The sequence below is a fragment of the Hypanus sabinus genome, chromosome 24 (assembly GCF_030144855.1).
Source record: "Hypanus sabinus isolate sHypSab1 chromosome 24, sHypSab1.hap1, whole genome shotgun sequence".
Taxonomy (NCBI): Eukaryota; Metazoa; Chordata; class Chondrichthyes; order Myliobatiformes; family Dasyatidae; genus Hypanus; species Hypanus sabinus.
The window spans coordinates 887,854-903,241 of record NC_082729.1 but is presented as its reverse complement, the minus strand read 5'-3'; the positions used below and the strand labels follow the sequence as shown (position 1 = coordinate 903,241).

The 15,388-nt window shown below is 44.0% G+C and overlaps 1 protein-coding gene across 2 annotated transcripts in view; it reads left to right on the top strand.

The window, feature by feature from the left end:
- Positions 1–15,388, top strand: part of LOC132380383 (tumor necrosis factor alpha-induced protein 3-like) — a 53,213-nt gene extending 37,825 nt beyond the window's left edge. For both annotated transcript variants that reach the window (XM_059949126.1, XM_059949125.1), the window contains exons 6-8: positions 2,570–3,396; positions 7,177–7,415; positions 13,825–15,388. In XM_059949126.1, coding sequence (XP_059805109.1) covers positions 2,570–3,396; positions 7,177–7,415; positions 13,825–14,094 — 1,336 coding nt within the window. In that variant the 3' untranslated portion in view covers positions 14,095–15,388. The remainder of the gene's footprint in view (positions 1–2,569; positions 3,397–7,176; positions 7,416–13,824) is intronic.

The following is a 15,388-nucleotide window of genomic DNA, read 5'->3' as shown; positions in this document are numbered from 1 at the left end:
ACGGTATTGGTCACTGCAATATTCTTCAGCATAGCTTTCCCTGACCTGCTGAGTTCCTCCAGCATTGTGTGTGTGTTTCCCTAGAGTTCCTGCATCTGCACAATCTCTTGTGCTTATGTTATAGTGTGCGGTAAGTCTTTTAACACAGATACCGGAACATGCTGCCAGGGATGGTGCTGCAGGCATGAGCAATTCTGATGTTCAAGAGGTTGAATGTGAGTGTATACAGGAATATGGACTATGTCAAGCAGAAGAGATTCATTAGGACTGGCATTGTGATCAGTATGGGTATGATGGGCTGAAGGGCTGTTCCATGTTCTGTGTGTGGACAACATGAACATAGGGACTGAGGCATTGAGGAAGTGGTTAGTTCCAGAATGGTTCAGTGGATTCACTGAGGAACAAAAAGCAGACTGTTGAACAACCAATGCCCACCTACAGATCTGGCTTCCTTCAAAATAAAGTTTTCAAAATGCTGATGCAATAACTGAGTCAGCAGCTTTAAATCCTCGAATGTAACATATCTGCAGAGGGTAAAATTCTCCCAGAGGATAGTGACACACAAAACTCCCCCAGCTTCCTTCAGCTGTGAACCCCTCAGTACTCAGTTCTGACAATGACTGCACTCAGAGCCCAGTACTGTACCCGACTGCACTCAGACCCAGTACTGTACTCACGTTTTTAACAATTTTTCTGCCAACTGTCTCTGTCAGGGTTTATGGGTCACAAAGATAGTCAAGGAATTGACCATCTCCAAAACGTGTGAGCTGATGCATTTTGAGTTGTCTCATGCTGACCAGTCGTTTGCCCCGAACTGTGGAGATCTTTGAAGTGTTGACATACAGAGGAACAATTGTTGCTTCCTGGAAATGACCATGCAGGTGGACTGGGGAGTGACAAACTTGTGTAGCTCACTTGCTTTCAAAGGCAGGCATTTTGGGTGTAATATTGAGGACATCATGTTGCAGTTTACAGGACATTGGCTAGCCCACATCTGGAATAAGGTGCTCTGTTCTGGTTACCACTTTCAGTTTACTGTCATCCAGGTGCAGAGTCTCTTAAATGTCCCTAATATATCTGCCTCTAGCACAGGGTGTTCCACACACTCACCACTCAGTGTAAAGAAAAAACAACTTACATCTGACATTCCCTCTGTATTTTCCTCCAATCACCTTAAAATTATGCTCCTTGTATTAGCCTCTATTGAGTCACCTCTCATCCTTCTTCATTCCAGAGCTGAGAGCCCTAACTCCCACAACCTTTCTTCATAAGACATTTTCTCTAATCCAGGCAACATCCCGTTAAATCTCCTCTGCACCCTTCTGCATCCTTCTTATAATGAGGTGACCAGAACTGAACACAATACCCCATCTGTTTCTACCTGCCGGCATGAACATTCAACTCACAGACCTCCGTTGATACCCCTGCCCCCCCTTACCCCATCCCTATCTATAATTTTAGTCTGGTTCTCTTTCTCTCTCTTTTCCCCCTCACTATAATCTCCCCCCAGCCCTATCTTTCTTTCTCTTTTATTTCCCATATTCTCCACCTTCCCCCAGCCCATTTCCCTCCAGCCTATCACTTCCCAACTCTCTACTTCATCCCTCCCCCCCACTTCTTATCCCCCCTCGACCATCCTATGTTACTTCACTCCTGATGAAGGGTTTCGGCCCGAAACGTCATCACTACCTCCTCCCATAGATGCTGTCTGGCCTGCTGAGTTCTGCCAGCATTTTGTGTTTTTTACAATACCCCAACTGTGGTTTTATAGAATTGCAACATTACCACATGGATCTTGAACTTAATCCTCTAAAAGGCTTGTCATATGAGGAGTGTTTGATGGCTCTGGGCTTCTACTCAATGGAATTCAGAAGAATCAGGGATGACCTCATTGAAACCTATCGAATTTTGAAAGGCCTTGATAGGGTGGATGTGGAGAGGATGTTTCCTATGGTGGGAGAGTCTCAGAATAGAGGGAAGTCCTTTTAGAACAGAGATGAGGAGGAACTTCTTCAGCTAGAGAGTGGTGAATCTGTGGAATTTGTTGCCACAGGTAGCTGTGGATGCCAGGTCATTGGGTATATTTAAGGCAGAGGTTGATAGATTCTTGATTGGTCAGGACACAACAGGGAGAAGGTAGGAGATTGGGGCTGAGAGGGAAAGTGGATCAGCCATCATGAAATGGCAGAGCAGACTCGATGGGCCAAATGGCCTAATTCTGCTCCTGTCTTATGGTCTAAAGAAGACCAACACACTATAAGCCTTCTTAACCACCCTATCATCTTGGGCAGCAACTTTGAGTAATCAATGTTGTCAGTCTTAGAGCTCCCTCATCAACAACATTCACCAGAAGGACCACTATAGCCAACTCACCATACACCTTAAAAACCTTATCAATATTCTACTATGCAGTAGCAGTCTACTTTATTGAAACAATTCTGATAGTTAACCAGGATTATGGAGTCCTCAAAAGCCTGACCTTGTTTCATGCTCGATGACCAGAACTGTTACAATCACCTGTAGACCTTTCAAAACAGCAAATCATTGGAATTCTGTTTCTTTTGTCTAGACTGCTGATAAACCCTTTACCGGATGACCTTAACCTGGTTCAGGATTACTTCCAGCTTGTTAACCATAGGTACAAATCCTGGCAGGAAATCAGTGGCAATGTAAGGAAGAACTTGCATGAAGGCGATTTTGATTTCCTCTCCACCCTGTCCATTGTGGAGGAGAAATGCTTGACACACGGTTGTCCATACTTCTGTTCAAAGTTTACCAAACCGTTCTGCCACACGTGTCGAGATGCATTCCAGAGTGAGGAAACGCCTCCAGACCTCAACAACTGGAGGGAGGGAGATGGCGAAGGAGTGGACAAGCAGTTTAATAAGGATGAAATAACAACACTTGCAACTGGGACCTCTCTCTTCAGTGAGATGAATGCTTTAAAGTGTAAAGATACTGAGTGTCCGTTCACTGGCAGTGAGGCCTTTCATGGCTTCTGTCCCTCCTGTTTCCACAAGAGGAGCCACATGGATTCTCCAGTGAGAAGCGGAAATTCTGGCAAAGTGGTTAACGGAAGGATGGATTTGTTGGGACAGAGGTGCAGCGAATGTAAGCAAGAAGTGAGGAATTTTGGTTGGTGTTACTTGTGTTTAAAGAGGACAGATGCTTTCACCCTGACACAGGGAACATCAGGACAGAGTTCCTCAGAGCCACACCAATCTGCCAAGGCCAGTACAGGAGGTCAGATGGCAGGCAGTGTCCACGGTCAGGGGTTGCAGGTCGGTCAGGTCACAGAACACGGAAAATGCAAAACCACGGGCTGTCAGTACTTCGGAGCCGAAGATCGCTCCGGGCTGTGCACTTCCTGCTTCCTCAAGCATTTGGAAAGCATCGGTGAGTAGTTTGAATCATAGAATCATATAGCATGGGAACAGGCAATTCAGCCCATTTAATCCATGCTGACCAGTGGACACCCATCTGTATTAAGCCCATCTCCCAGCACTTGGTCTATAGCACTATGTGCCTCATTGGTTCAAGTGATCGTTTAGACTCTTCTTAACAGCTGTGAGTGACCGAGCTTCCCCTCTCTCTCCCGCAGTGTGTTCTAGGGGCTCTGGATGAGGAAGGTCCCCTACATAATCTGTGCCCTTTGGTTGTACTTACCTCTGATATGATATGGGGATGGTTTACCTCTAAACTCCTTATAACTTTATACACATTCATCATGCACACTCTTAACCTCCTCCACTCCAGGGAGAATAGACCCAGACTCTGCAATTTCTCCTCAGAATAGAAATATTCTAACCCGGGCAATATCTTAATGAAAAAAGAAACAAACTGCAGGGTGAACTGAGTGAGGGAACCAGCAATGGTAGAGGTAAAGGGGTGGTTGGTGTTCCTGGTTGAGACCCTTCATCGGGTCTAAACTCGCCCTTCACTGAATTCTCCAATAATAAAGTCGGCTTCCTTTGTGAATATTTATCTACTCATTTAGCAATACAGTGTGGAGTAGGTCTTTTTGGCCTTTCGAACTACACTGTAACCCCCAACAACCCCTATTAGTCCTAACCGAATCATGGGACAATTTACAATGATCAATTAACCTATCTGATACGTCTTTAGACTGTGGGAGGAAACCGGAACACCTGGAGAAAATCCACGCATTCCATAGGGAATACATACAGTGACTCCTTAGAACAGCACTGGAATTGAACTCTGAACTCTGGAATGACCTGAACTGTAACAGTTACACACTAACTGTTAGCTACCATGGTGCCTGATGAAAAATGTTGTACACTTTCCTTGCTTATACTTTGCCTAAATATGTCGCCTGAACATCTTTAGATTTACCATAAGAACATAAGGTGAAGGAGCAGAGTTAGGTCATTCATTCTGTTCTGCCATTTGACCATGGCTGATTTTTTTTCCCTCTCAATCCCATTCTCCAGCCTTCCCCCTGTAACCTTTAGTGCCCTTACTAAAGAAGACCCTATCATTTTAAATATACCCAATGACTTGGCCTCCACAACCATCTATGGCAATGAATTCCACAGATTCACCACCCTCTGGCTAAAGAAATTCCTCCTCCTCATCTCTGTTCTAAAAGGATTTCCTTGTATTCTGAGACTGGTCCTAGACTCCCCCACCAAAGGAAATATTCTCTTAACACCCACTCTATCTATGCCTTTCAATAGGTTTCAATGAGATCCACCCTCCCCCATTCTTCTAAACCCCAGTGAGCACAGGCCCAGAGCCATCAAAAGCTCCTCATTATACTAACTTTTTCATTCCTGGGATAATTCTCATAAAGCTCCTCTTGACCTTCTCTGACATAAGCATGTCCTCCCTTGAATATGTGGCCTGAAATTAATTGGTCATAATACTCCAAAAGTCATCTGACATAACGCCTTTCAAGTCTTAGCATTGCATCACTATTCTTATATTCTAGTCCTCTTGAAATGAACGTTGACATTGCATTTGCCTTCCTCACCACCAACTCAACCTGCAAATTAAACCTTTAGAGAATCCTAGTCTAGGACTTCCAAATCCCTTTACACCTCTGATTTCTGAATTTTCTCCCCATTTAGACCTTTATTCTTTCTACAAAACTGCATAGCCATACACTTCCGTACACTATATCCTGTCTGTTAATTCTTTGCCCATTCCCCCAATCTAACTAAGTCCTTTTGCAGACTCCCTGCTTCCTCAACTCTATCTGCCCCTCCATCTATCTTTGTATCATCTGCAGACTTGGTCACAAGCCTTCAATGCCATCATCCAGATCATCAGCATATAACAAGAAAAATAGCAAATCACTGAAAATGAGTCAGAAAAAGCTCCCTTTATTCCCACCCTTTGCCTCCTGCCTGCCAGCCAATCTTCTGTCCATGCTCGTATCTTTCCTGTTATACCATGGGCTGTTATCTTGTTAATCAGCATGTGTGGTACCCTGTCAAAGGCCTTCTGAAAATCAAATACACAACATCAACCAATTCTCCTTTGTCTATCCTGCTTGTTATTTTTTCAAAGAATTCCAACAGATTTGTCAGGCAAGATTTCCCCTTGAGGAAACCATGCTGACTACATCCTATTTTATCATCCTTAATAATGGACTCCAACATCTTCCCAACCACTGAAGTCATTCTAACTGACCTATAGTTTCCTGTCTTTTGTCTGCCTTCCTAAGAGTAGAGTAACATTTGCAATTTCCAGTCCTCAGTAACTATTCCAGAATCTAGTGATTCTTGAAAGATCATAGCTAATGCCTCCACAATCTCTTTAGCTACATGTTTCAAATTCCTGGTCTGTAGTCCATCTGGGAGCTCTGGGCCCATACTTGCTGGTGTTTGGAAGAATGAAGGGGGAATCTCATTGAAATCTAGCAAATATCGAAAGGCTTCGATAGAGTAGATGTGGAGAAGATATTTCCTGTAGTGGGCGAGTCTAGGACCAGAGGGCACAACCCTCAGAATAGAAGGATATCCCTTTAGGACAGAGATGAGGATGATCCCTTTAGCTAGAGATGTGGGGGGGGGGGGGGAACAGATCTGTGGAATTCATTGCCATAGATGGTTCTTTAAGACTGGCATCCCAGAACTCCTCATAGAGGACAGTGAATCTATGGAGGGAGGGTGTGCAGATGGGCCCACTAATGGTATGTAACGAGGAAGTGGCGAACCGGTACCGACTAAGATGAGGCAGGTCCACCATGACTATAGTATAGGGCATAGTAAATCTCCCCTGGTCCTATGTTTTACAGAAATTCATGTCCATTTGGAAATCCAAACTGTGATGAATGTTCTTAAAGAAATTTCTCGTGAAAATATGCAAATAGGAGAAAGCTCTAGGTTTGGAAATGGGCAAGTCGAAGTAGATTAGAATATAGAACATACAGTATAATTAGAGAACAATACAGGCCTTTCAGCCCACCATACTGTGCTGACATTTGAACCTACTCTAAGATCATTTTAACTCTTTCCTCAGTCATGGCCCTCCATTTTTCTTTCATCTACATACCTATCGAAGAATTTCTTAATCTCCCTACTGTCTCTACCTCTCCCACTACCCTGACAATGAATTCCACCTACCGTCCAATCTCCTTAAAATTACCTTAGCCATTTCCACCCTGGGAAGAAGTCTCTGGCTATCCACTCGATCTGCATTTTTTATCATCTTGTACACCTCTATCAAGTCACCTCTCACCCTCTTTTGCTCAAAAGAGGAAAGCTCTGAACTGAAGAAATCTGTCAGTGCTCAGAGAGATGTGGGAATCTTGATCTTATACTATCCCATCTACCTATGTATTGCCCCAACTCCTCTTCAGTGAATGCAGGAAACAGAGGCCATTCGGCCCCTCCTATATGCTGTCCCAGTCAGTGCATCACAGTTGTGCCTTTTCCCCACTAAATCCTGCCCTAAATCCTTGTCTCTTGATTCCCTCAATATACAACCCTCAAATGAGGAAATGCACGAAGATGCCACAGTCTGTTGCTCTGCAGCTGGGCTCAGGCTGTGATTGCCCAGTATGTGATGCTCAGGGTGGTCAGTGTGCATGTCCATAGGTAACCCCGTTTACACATTGCAACACAAGCTGGTCTATTGATGGGAATTTGTGCCACAGTCTTTGCCTGTTTGCACATTTGAGAGACTAATACTAAGATGTTCTCTTCCTAGGAGCTTCCTCCCCACGAGATCCAGGGCATGGTGACCTCTCACCCTCAGCCCCTCAGAGACAACTGGCTCAGATTTCATCTCATCTCCGAAACATGTCTATATGTCGTACTTCAGACTGTAGGATGCTTGCCAATCCAACCCATTGTGGGTATTGTGACAAGTGCTACATCAGTGCACAAGCGAAATACTCACACAGGTTCCACATGGCTAGCTGTTCTCCAGCAGACCAGCATGCCTGGGTAAGTGACAATTCTTCAAGTTCACATTTGATTGTCTTTCAACCATGCATGAGTACCCATGAATAGAGCCAAATGGAACAGCAATTCCCCGGGCCAAGGTGCAGTGCCAACAGTCTACACACAGTACAAGGCACATATAAGAGAGCAAGTACATGTAAAATATCAGTAAAATACAGTCACAAAGAAAAAAGCCCAAGTCCCCGAGTCCATGAATGTTGCAGCAGTCTACAGTTGAACACAATCCCGCTTGTCTTTTGCCGAGTGAATATGGCGGGGGCAGCACCGACTCCATTTGGCTGCTGTGCCACACTACCTCCAGTGGAGCACACTGACTCCAATGCCCCTCCCCTGGGCAGCTGTAATCAGGTACACCACAGGTTGAAACCTAGTCCTTGCTCTGACTAAGGCTGGAGAGCTGCCAATAAATCAGTGAATCGGACTTGCAGCATTCCACATTAACAATGTCCAACAGGGTCTCTCGATGACAAGAAAAGCGACTGTGATGATCACTTCCTGTTAAACTACACGTCACCTTTGCGCACGAACTCCTCCGATGCCTCTCTGACACAGGCAGCAATACGATCCTCACTGTCCAGCTCCTTCAGCTTCTCCGCCAACAAGCAACTTGCTGATAGAGTAGACCTGCGGTACTTTAAGTTCTTTCATTGTGTGGGGGGGGGGCAGGGAAATCTGCTAGATAATTCACAGAGAATACCGCGTTAGCCTCCCCATTACCTCTGTAATTGTCTCCTAGCTTTCTGGTTTCATGCACACAGATCCATAAATCCCATTATACTGCATCTTTCTACAATATTTCTCAAAAGTAATCATTTTACTTGTTCCAAAATGACTAAATTCACATTTTCTCACATTGTTTCATTTGATATTATTTTGCCCTTTCCCAAGAGATAACAAGCAGGATAGACAAAAGAGAATCAGTAGATGTTATGTACTTGGGTTTTCCGAAGCCCTTTGACAAGGTGCTGCACATGGGGCTGCTTAACAAAATAAAAGCCTGTGGTATTACAGGAGAGATATTAGCATGGATAGGAAGTTGGCTGACTGGCAGGAGGCAAAGATGAGTTTTCAATTGGCTGCCAGTGACTAGTGGTGTTCCTCAGGAGTCAGTGTTAGGGCCGGTTCTTTTCACATTATATGTCAATGATGGCTTTATGGGCAAGTTTGCAGATTATACGAAGATAGGTGAAGTGGCAGGTAGTATTGAGGAAGTAGTTTTGTCTGCAGGAAGACTTAGACAGATTAGGAAAATGGGCAAAACAAGTGTCAGGTAGAATATAGTGTCGGGAAGTGCATGCTCTTACACTTTGATACAAGGAATAAAGGTTTAGACTATTTTCTAAATGGGGAGATAATTCAGAGATGCAGAAGGACCTAGGAGTCATTGTGCAGGATTCCCTAAAGATTAACTTGTAGGTTTAATCAATGGTAAGTAAGGGAAACGTAATGTTAGCATTCATTTTAAGAGGACTAAAATACAAAAGCAAGGATGAAATGCTGAATCTTTTTAAGGCATTGACCAGACTGCCCTTGGACTATTGTGGGCAACTTGGGGCCCCTTGGGCACTTTAGCTAAGAAAAGGAGCGCTGGGTTTGGAGAGGGTCCAGAGCAGGTTCACGGTGACAATTCCAAAAATGAAAAGGTTAATGTAGGAGAAGTGCTGAGATTGGAGACGATCCAGAGCAGGTTCACGGTGATGATTCCAGAGAGCTTGTTGGCTCTGGGCCTTTACTTGCTGGAATTTAGAAGATGAGGGGTTATTTCATTAAAACCTGTTGAATATTGAAAGGTCTAGGTAGAGTGCATGTGGAGAGGATACTTCCTATAGTGGTAGGAATCAAGGATCAGGAGGCACAGCCTCAGAGTAGAGGAGATGAGGATGAATTTCTTTAGCCAAGGGTGGTGAATCTGTGGAATTCATTGCCACAGATGGCTGTGGAGGTCAAGTCACTGGGTATACTTAAAGTGGAGGTTGATAGTTTCTTGTTTAGTCAGGGCATCAAAGGTTATGGGGAGAAGGATTGAGAGGGATAGTAAATCAGCCATGATTGAATGGTGGAGCAGACTTGATGGGCCAAATGGCCTAATTCTGCTCCTACGTCTCATGGTCCTTATGATCCAATGGTCAGGTGACCAGTTGTGTTTTATTCTGGAGCAGAGGTTCACAGCCTGGTGTCCACGGACTCCTCAGTTAATGAAAAGGCTCCATGGCATAAAAAAGGTTGAGAACCACTGTTGGAGTGGGTTCTAACTGAGGTCAGGTGGACAGGTCTGTAATCCCCTGGTTTTCATTTTCTTGTCTAAATACTGGGCTAACTTCTGCCACCTTCAGTCTGGAACAACTGGCCCAGAACGTATTGGTGGCCACTGGTGAATCTACTGTTTCCAAGGCCCCTTCCTTCAGTCGGCTGGGATGCAAATGCTCAGGCACTTAGGGGTATTTTACTCACACTGATATGTCTCAGTTCTTCTCACCCGTTCCCCAACATACCTGGGAGTCTGTGTCCCCCTGGTGAAGATAGAATCATATGTATTTTATTGTAATTGTTAACTGCTTTTCATAATTCCAAAGTTCAAAGTAAACTTATTATCAAAGTACCTATATGACACTATATACAACCCTGAGATTCATTTTCTTACATGCATTCACAGTAAATCCACTAGCCATAATAGAATCAGTGAAAGACTGCACTGACTGGGTGGACAACTAATTTACAAAGAAACAAACTGTGCAAATACAGAAAGAAAGAAATAATAATAATAATAAATAACCAATAAACATCAAGAACATGAGATGAAGCTGTCCTTGAAAGTGAGTCCATAGGTTGTGGAAACAGTTCAGTGATAGGGCAAGAGAAATTAAGTGCAGTTATCCCCTTTGGTTCAAGAACCTGATGGTTGAGGGGTAATAACTGCTTCTGAACCTGGTGGTGTGGGTCCTGAGGCTCTTGTACCATCTTTCTGAAGGCAGCAGTGGGAAGAGAACATGACCTGGGTGATGGGGGTTCCTGATGATGGATGCTGCTTTCCTGTGACAGCATTTCATGTAGATGTGTTTATTGGTGGGGAGTGATGTTTGCTGATGGGCAAACTGAAATATGGCATTGGAGCTGTGCATAGCCTCATAGTCATAAGTAAAAAGTGAGTAGGGCAGGGGGCTCAGCACACAGCCTTGTGTTGATGGAGATGGTGGAGTTGATGGAGTTGTGGCCAATGATTGGGATCTGCAACTGAGGAAATCGAGGATCCAGTTGCACAAGGAGGTACTGAGGCCAAAGTCTTGGAGCTTATTGATTAGTTTTGAGGGGATGATAGTATTGAATGCTGAGCTGTAGTCAATGGGAGCATCTTGATGTATGTATCTTCACTGTGCAGGTGTTCCAGGGTTGAGTGAAGAGTCGATGAAGTGGCATCTGCTATGGACCTGTAGGTAATTGGAGTGGATCCAAGTCACCTCTCAGGCAGGAGTTGATATGTTTTATCAGCAACCTTTCAAAGCACTTCATCACAGTGGATTAAGTGCAACTGGATGATAGTCATTGAGGCAGGTTACAATTTCCTTCTGTGGCACTGGTATTATTGACCCCTGCTAGAAGCAGAAGGGTACTTCAGACTGTTGAAGTGAGAAGTTAAAGATCTCAGTGAACACTCCAGCCAGTTGATCAACACAGGTCTTTAATACTTGGCTAGGTACCCTGTCTGGGCTGAATTTTTTCATGGGTTCACCCTCACGAAGGATGCTCTCACATTTGCCTCAAAGACTGAAACTGCAGGATCATCGGGGGGGGGGGGGGGGGTTCATGAAGTTCATGAAGGTGCCGCCATCTTTCGAGCATAGAAGGCTTTGAGCTCACCAGGAAATGAAACCCTATTCAGACTGTAGGGAACCCATCTTGTCACAGAATCAGAGTCATACAGCACAGAACCAAGTTGTTCAGCCCATCTCACCCAACCCAATCAAAATATTTACCTGAGCCAAGCCCTTATGCCAACATGTCCCACCAAACCTTTCCTATCTGTGCTCCCATCCAATGGTGTAACTGTACCCCCCCCCCCCCACCCCACCACTTCCTCTGGCAGCTCGTTCCATAGACCCACCACTCTCTCTTTACAAAAAAACTTCCTTTCAGCTTCCCTTTAAATCTTCCCACTCTTACTTTAAAACTTTGCCCTCTATATTCCCCTACCCTGGGAAAGGAGGGTGTGACCAACCCCTGTCATTTCTCTTCACAGGTTGATTGTTTGAAAGCTTGTTTTTATGTCCCCACCACCACCAAGCTTGTTCTCACTCCACTTTCTTCCTCCTCAATCATTTAACTTGCTTGCTGAATCTGAACGCCACCAAATTCACAGACTTCAGCCTTTGCTGCCATTTTATCCATCTCCTTGGACCTAACACAAAACCTCATTTCCTTTGTAAAAGCACTTGAGCCCTCTTTCCTGATAATGTTGTCCCAGGTAGGCTACATTTGATCTATTTATTTTTTTAATTCAATCGATTCTCATGAGAAAGATTTTACAGACCAACAGAGCCAGACCAGCTTACACCCCACACCTGTGAACTTTCCTTTGTTCAGATTCAAGACCCTCAAGCTCATCCTGCATCATTACTCCCCACCATGAAAATCCCACTGCTGTCTAGTCACTCTCCCCTGGGGATTTGGAAATGAGATTGTTAGAACATTTACTCCCCACCATGAAAATCTCACTGCTGTCTGGTGACTGTCCCTTGGACATCAGAAATGAGGTTGTTATCCTGAATATTTACTCCCCACTATGAAAATCCCACTGTGTTCTGGTCATTCTCCCCTGGGGATTTGGGAACGAGATTGTTATCCTGAACCTTTACTCCCCACCTTAGTGAAAATTCAGCTGTTGTTTGATCACTCTTCCACGGGGAATCAGGAACGAGATTGTTAATCATTCCTTTCTCAATGCACATCGAAGGATTTTTCACTCTGCTGTCAGTTCCTCAACCTGTCAGTCCACAGACATCAGACACACACTGCTGGTGTCATCCTCCAGAGTATTACTGCTCATTGTTTTGAGAAATCTATATGTAGATTAAAGTTCTCCATGACTACACTAATGCCTTTATTGTAATTTCCACAAGGGTGATACAGTCCAGACACTGGCCCTTCAGCCCCACCATACCCATGCTAACCCAATTTCCAGCACGTGGTCCATAGCCTTGGTGGTTCAAGTGTTTATTCATATAATCCTTCGATGTTGGAAGAATCTCAGCCTAAGTACCAGTGGAATCAGCCGCACTGTTCTCATTGGCACACATTGTCACCTCTTCAACGTTCCATCAAATTAGTTAGCATGACTTTAGGGCAGAGTTCCCAACCTATTTTATGCCATGGACCACTACCATTAACCATGTGGACCCCATGCTGCTTTATGGAGAGATCCTGTCAAAATTGTATCGTCTAGGGCATTTATTTACACAGAGGCAGAGGTTCTGCAGTCTATGAAATCACCTGCAGGGATCTACTACAACACCACCCTTAGATTTTCCTGACTGAAACAGACCAGACTGCTGCAGTTTGTGCATCTTGTAATTAACATTTTGTTCCTGGATTTTGTAATCATAAAGTATGACTTTTAATTTTACTGCTGTGACAGAAATTTCAGAGCAGCAGTTCCATTAACAAGGCCTTAATTAAACAGTTGGTACATCCAAAGTGACATCCCCCTTTGGACAAAGCAAAGGGTCACAGATCAAATTTATTCACTATCTGCATTTACATGTATTAGGAATTTATTGTGGTGTATTGATCGGAGTGTGACATTCAACATATAAAAAGAATAAAGGATGTTTTTAAAATAAGTTAGAGTTTAAAGTAGGGATATGGAATAAAATGTGCATAAATACCAGCATGTGTTTACAATGTAAGCAGCTTTATAGAAAGTGTTTACAGAGCAGTGCAGTGACAGGGGTAATGGATAGAGGGGGGTTAGCTAACCGGAATGGTCGATCAGATTAGCTGGCTGGGGTAAGAAACTTTTAAGATGGCGTGAAGTTTTTGTGTGGTGCTTTCTAGGAAAGAGCTTTTGTAAAAGACAGTTTGCTGGGTGGGTAGTGTCCTCAATGGTTTTTCCTGCCCATTTCTTTGAGCTGGGCATTTACAAGTCCTGCAGTGATGGTAGACGACAGGCAACAACCTTTAACGCTGACCTGATAGTTTGCTGGAGTTTTCGCTTATATTGTGATGAATGTCATGAATTGTAACCTCTTCAAAAAAATAAATGCAGAATTATTCTCAAATCTCTTCCCAATGCTGTGTTCAGAACATTGACAGATTTGTGGCTGGACTGACGATGCAAATGTGCAGACTTAATCATACAAAAGAATCTGTGATGATTGAACAAATGTTGTTATTTCAGAGTGCAGTTTTACCACGATCTCCCAGCACCAAGTCAGCCGATAAACAGGAGGCATCGGACAGAGCCACAAGGGAGCCCATTGTGCTGGAACTGAAGGAAAACAGTCACTTGCAGAAGTTACAGACTCACAATTCATCTTCACCAGATCATCTCCAGCTAAAGCTGGGAAAACACGTCTGTCGAACTCACGGGTGCGAGCACTTTGGGAATGCTAAATGTGATGGGTACTGTAACGCCTGTTTCGCCAGCTCACTGATGCAAAGGAAATGACTGTGAATCTGCTGAGAGTGTTCCAACCCGTAAGGCAGCAGTAACACTGAACAGATTCTGACACGAAGGATGAAACAGAGGAATTGGTATAATTCATTAACTTGGATAAAGGAATAGACTGTGTGGAATTATGTGAATTTGTCATGCCATTGTAGTAGTCATTTTATTTAAAAATAGATAATTATTACTTGTATAGAAATCAGCAAAACACTTAGGTGTAACCTTATTAAAGAGCAAAGTTACTGCAAGTGCTAAAAACCCAAGATAAATGCAGAGAATGTTGGAAATTTTCAGCAGATCAGGCAGCCTCTGTGGAGTCAGGCTTCTTGTATAATTGGTGAGACCCGACATAGATTGAGAGACCACTTTGCACCTACAGTCTGCCAGAGAAAATGGAATCTCCCAATGGCCCAGTGGTCCTCTCCTATCAGATGCCCCCTCCTCGAGCCCTTTATCTATTTTCACCAATCGTCTTCCCAGCTCTTTACTTCACCCCTCCCCCTCCCTGGTTTCACCATCACCTTGTGTTTCTTCCTCCCCACCTTCCCCCCCCCCCCACCTTCTTACTCTGACTCCTCATCTTATTTTCTTCAGACCTGATGAAGGGTCTCGGCCCAAAATGTCGACTGTATTCTTTTCCATAGATGCAGCCTGTCCTCCTGACCTGCTGAGTTCCAGACATCCCCACCCCAAGATCAGCACGAGGTTTATCCATTCAATTATGGCTGATTTATAAAGTCATGTTGAGCACTTATAAAACACTGGTCTGGCTTCAGCTGGTGTAATGCATTCTAGTCACAGGTGAGGAAGGCCAGGTCCAATCGGCTGAGGTGCTATCATCACAGAAAAATCGAAGAGGCTGAGGCTATGTTCTTGAAAGAAAGTCCGAAGGAAGATTTGATGGAAGTGCCTCAAATGATGGGGGTCAGTAACAAAGAGGAAATGGATGTTGGGGCTGAGGATCAGAGGTCTCAGCTGTAAAATGAAGAGGAAAAGGAACAGAAGTAATTTTGCTTTAAACACTGAGTGTGGTTGGGATCTGGAACTTAGCTGTGGTGGAGGCAGGTTCCACTGTGGCCTTCAAGACAGAACTGTGTAAATACATGCTAAATAGACTATTTATAATTATTTGGGGAAGGGACTGGGCAGTGAAGCTATTGCATTGCTCTAGTGTGTGCCAGCATGAGAAAAGTGCGACAAATAGCAGCTTCCATCTCTGTGACAAGCCTACACCCATATTTACCTTTGTATTCAGTTTTATACCTAAATTAAATGCTCAGTCTCGATTCTCTTA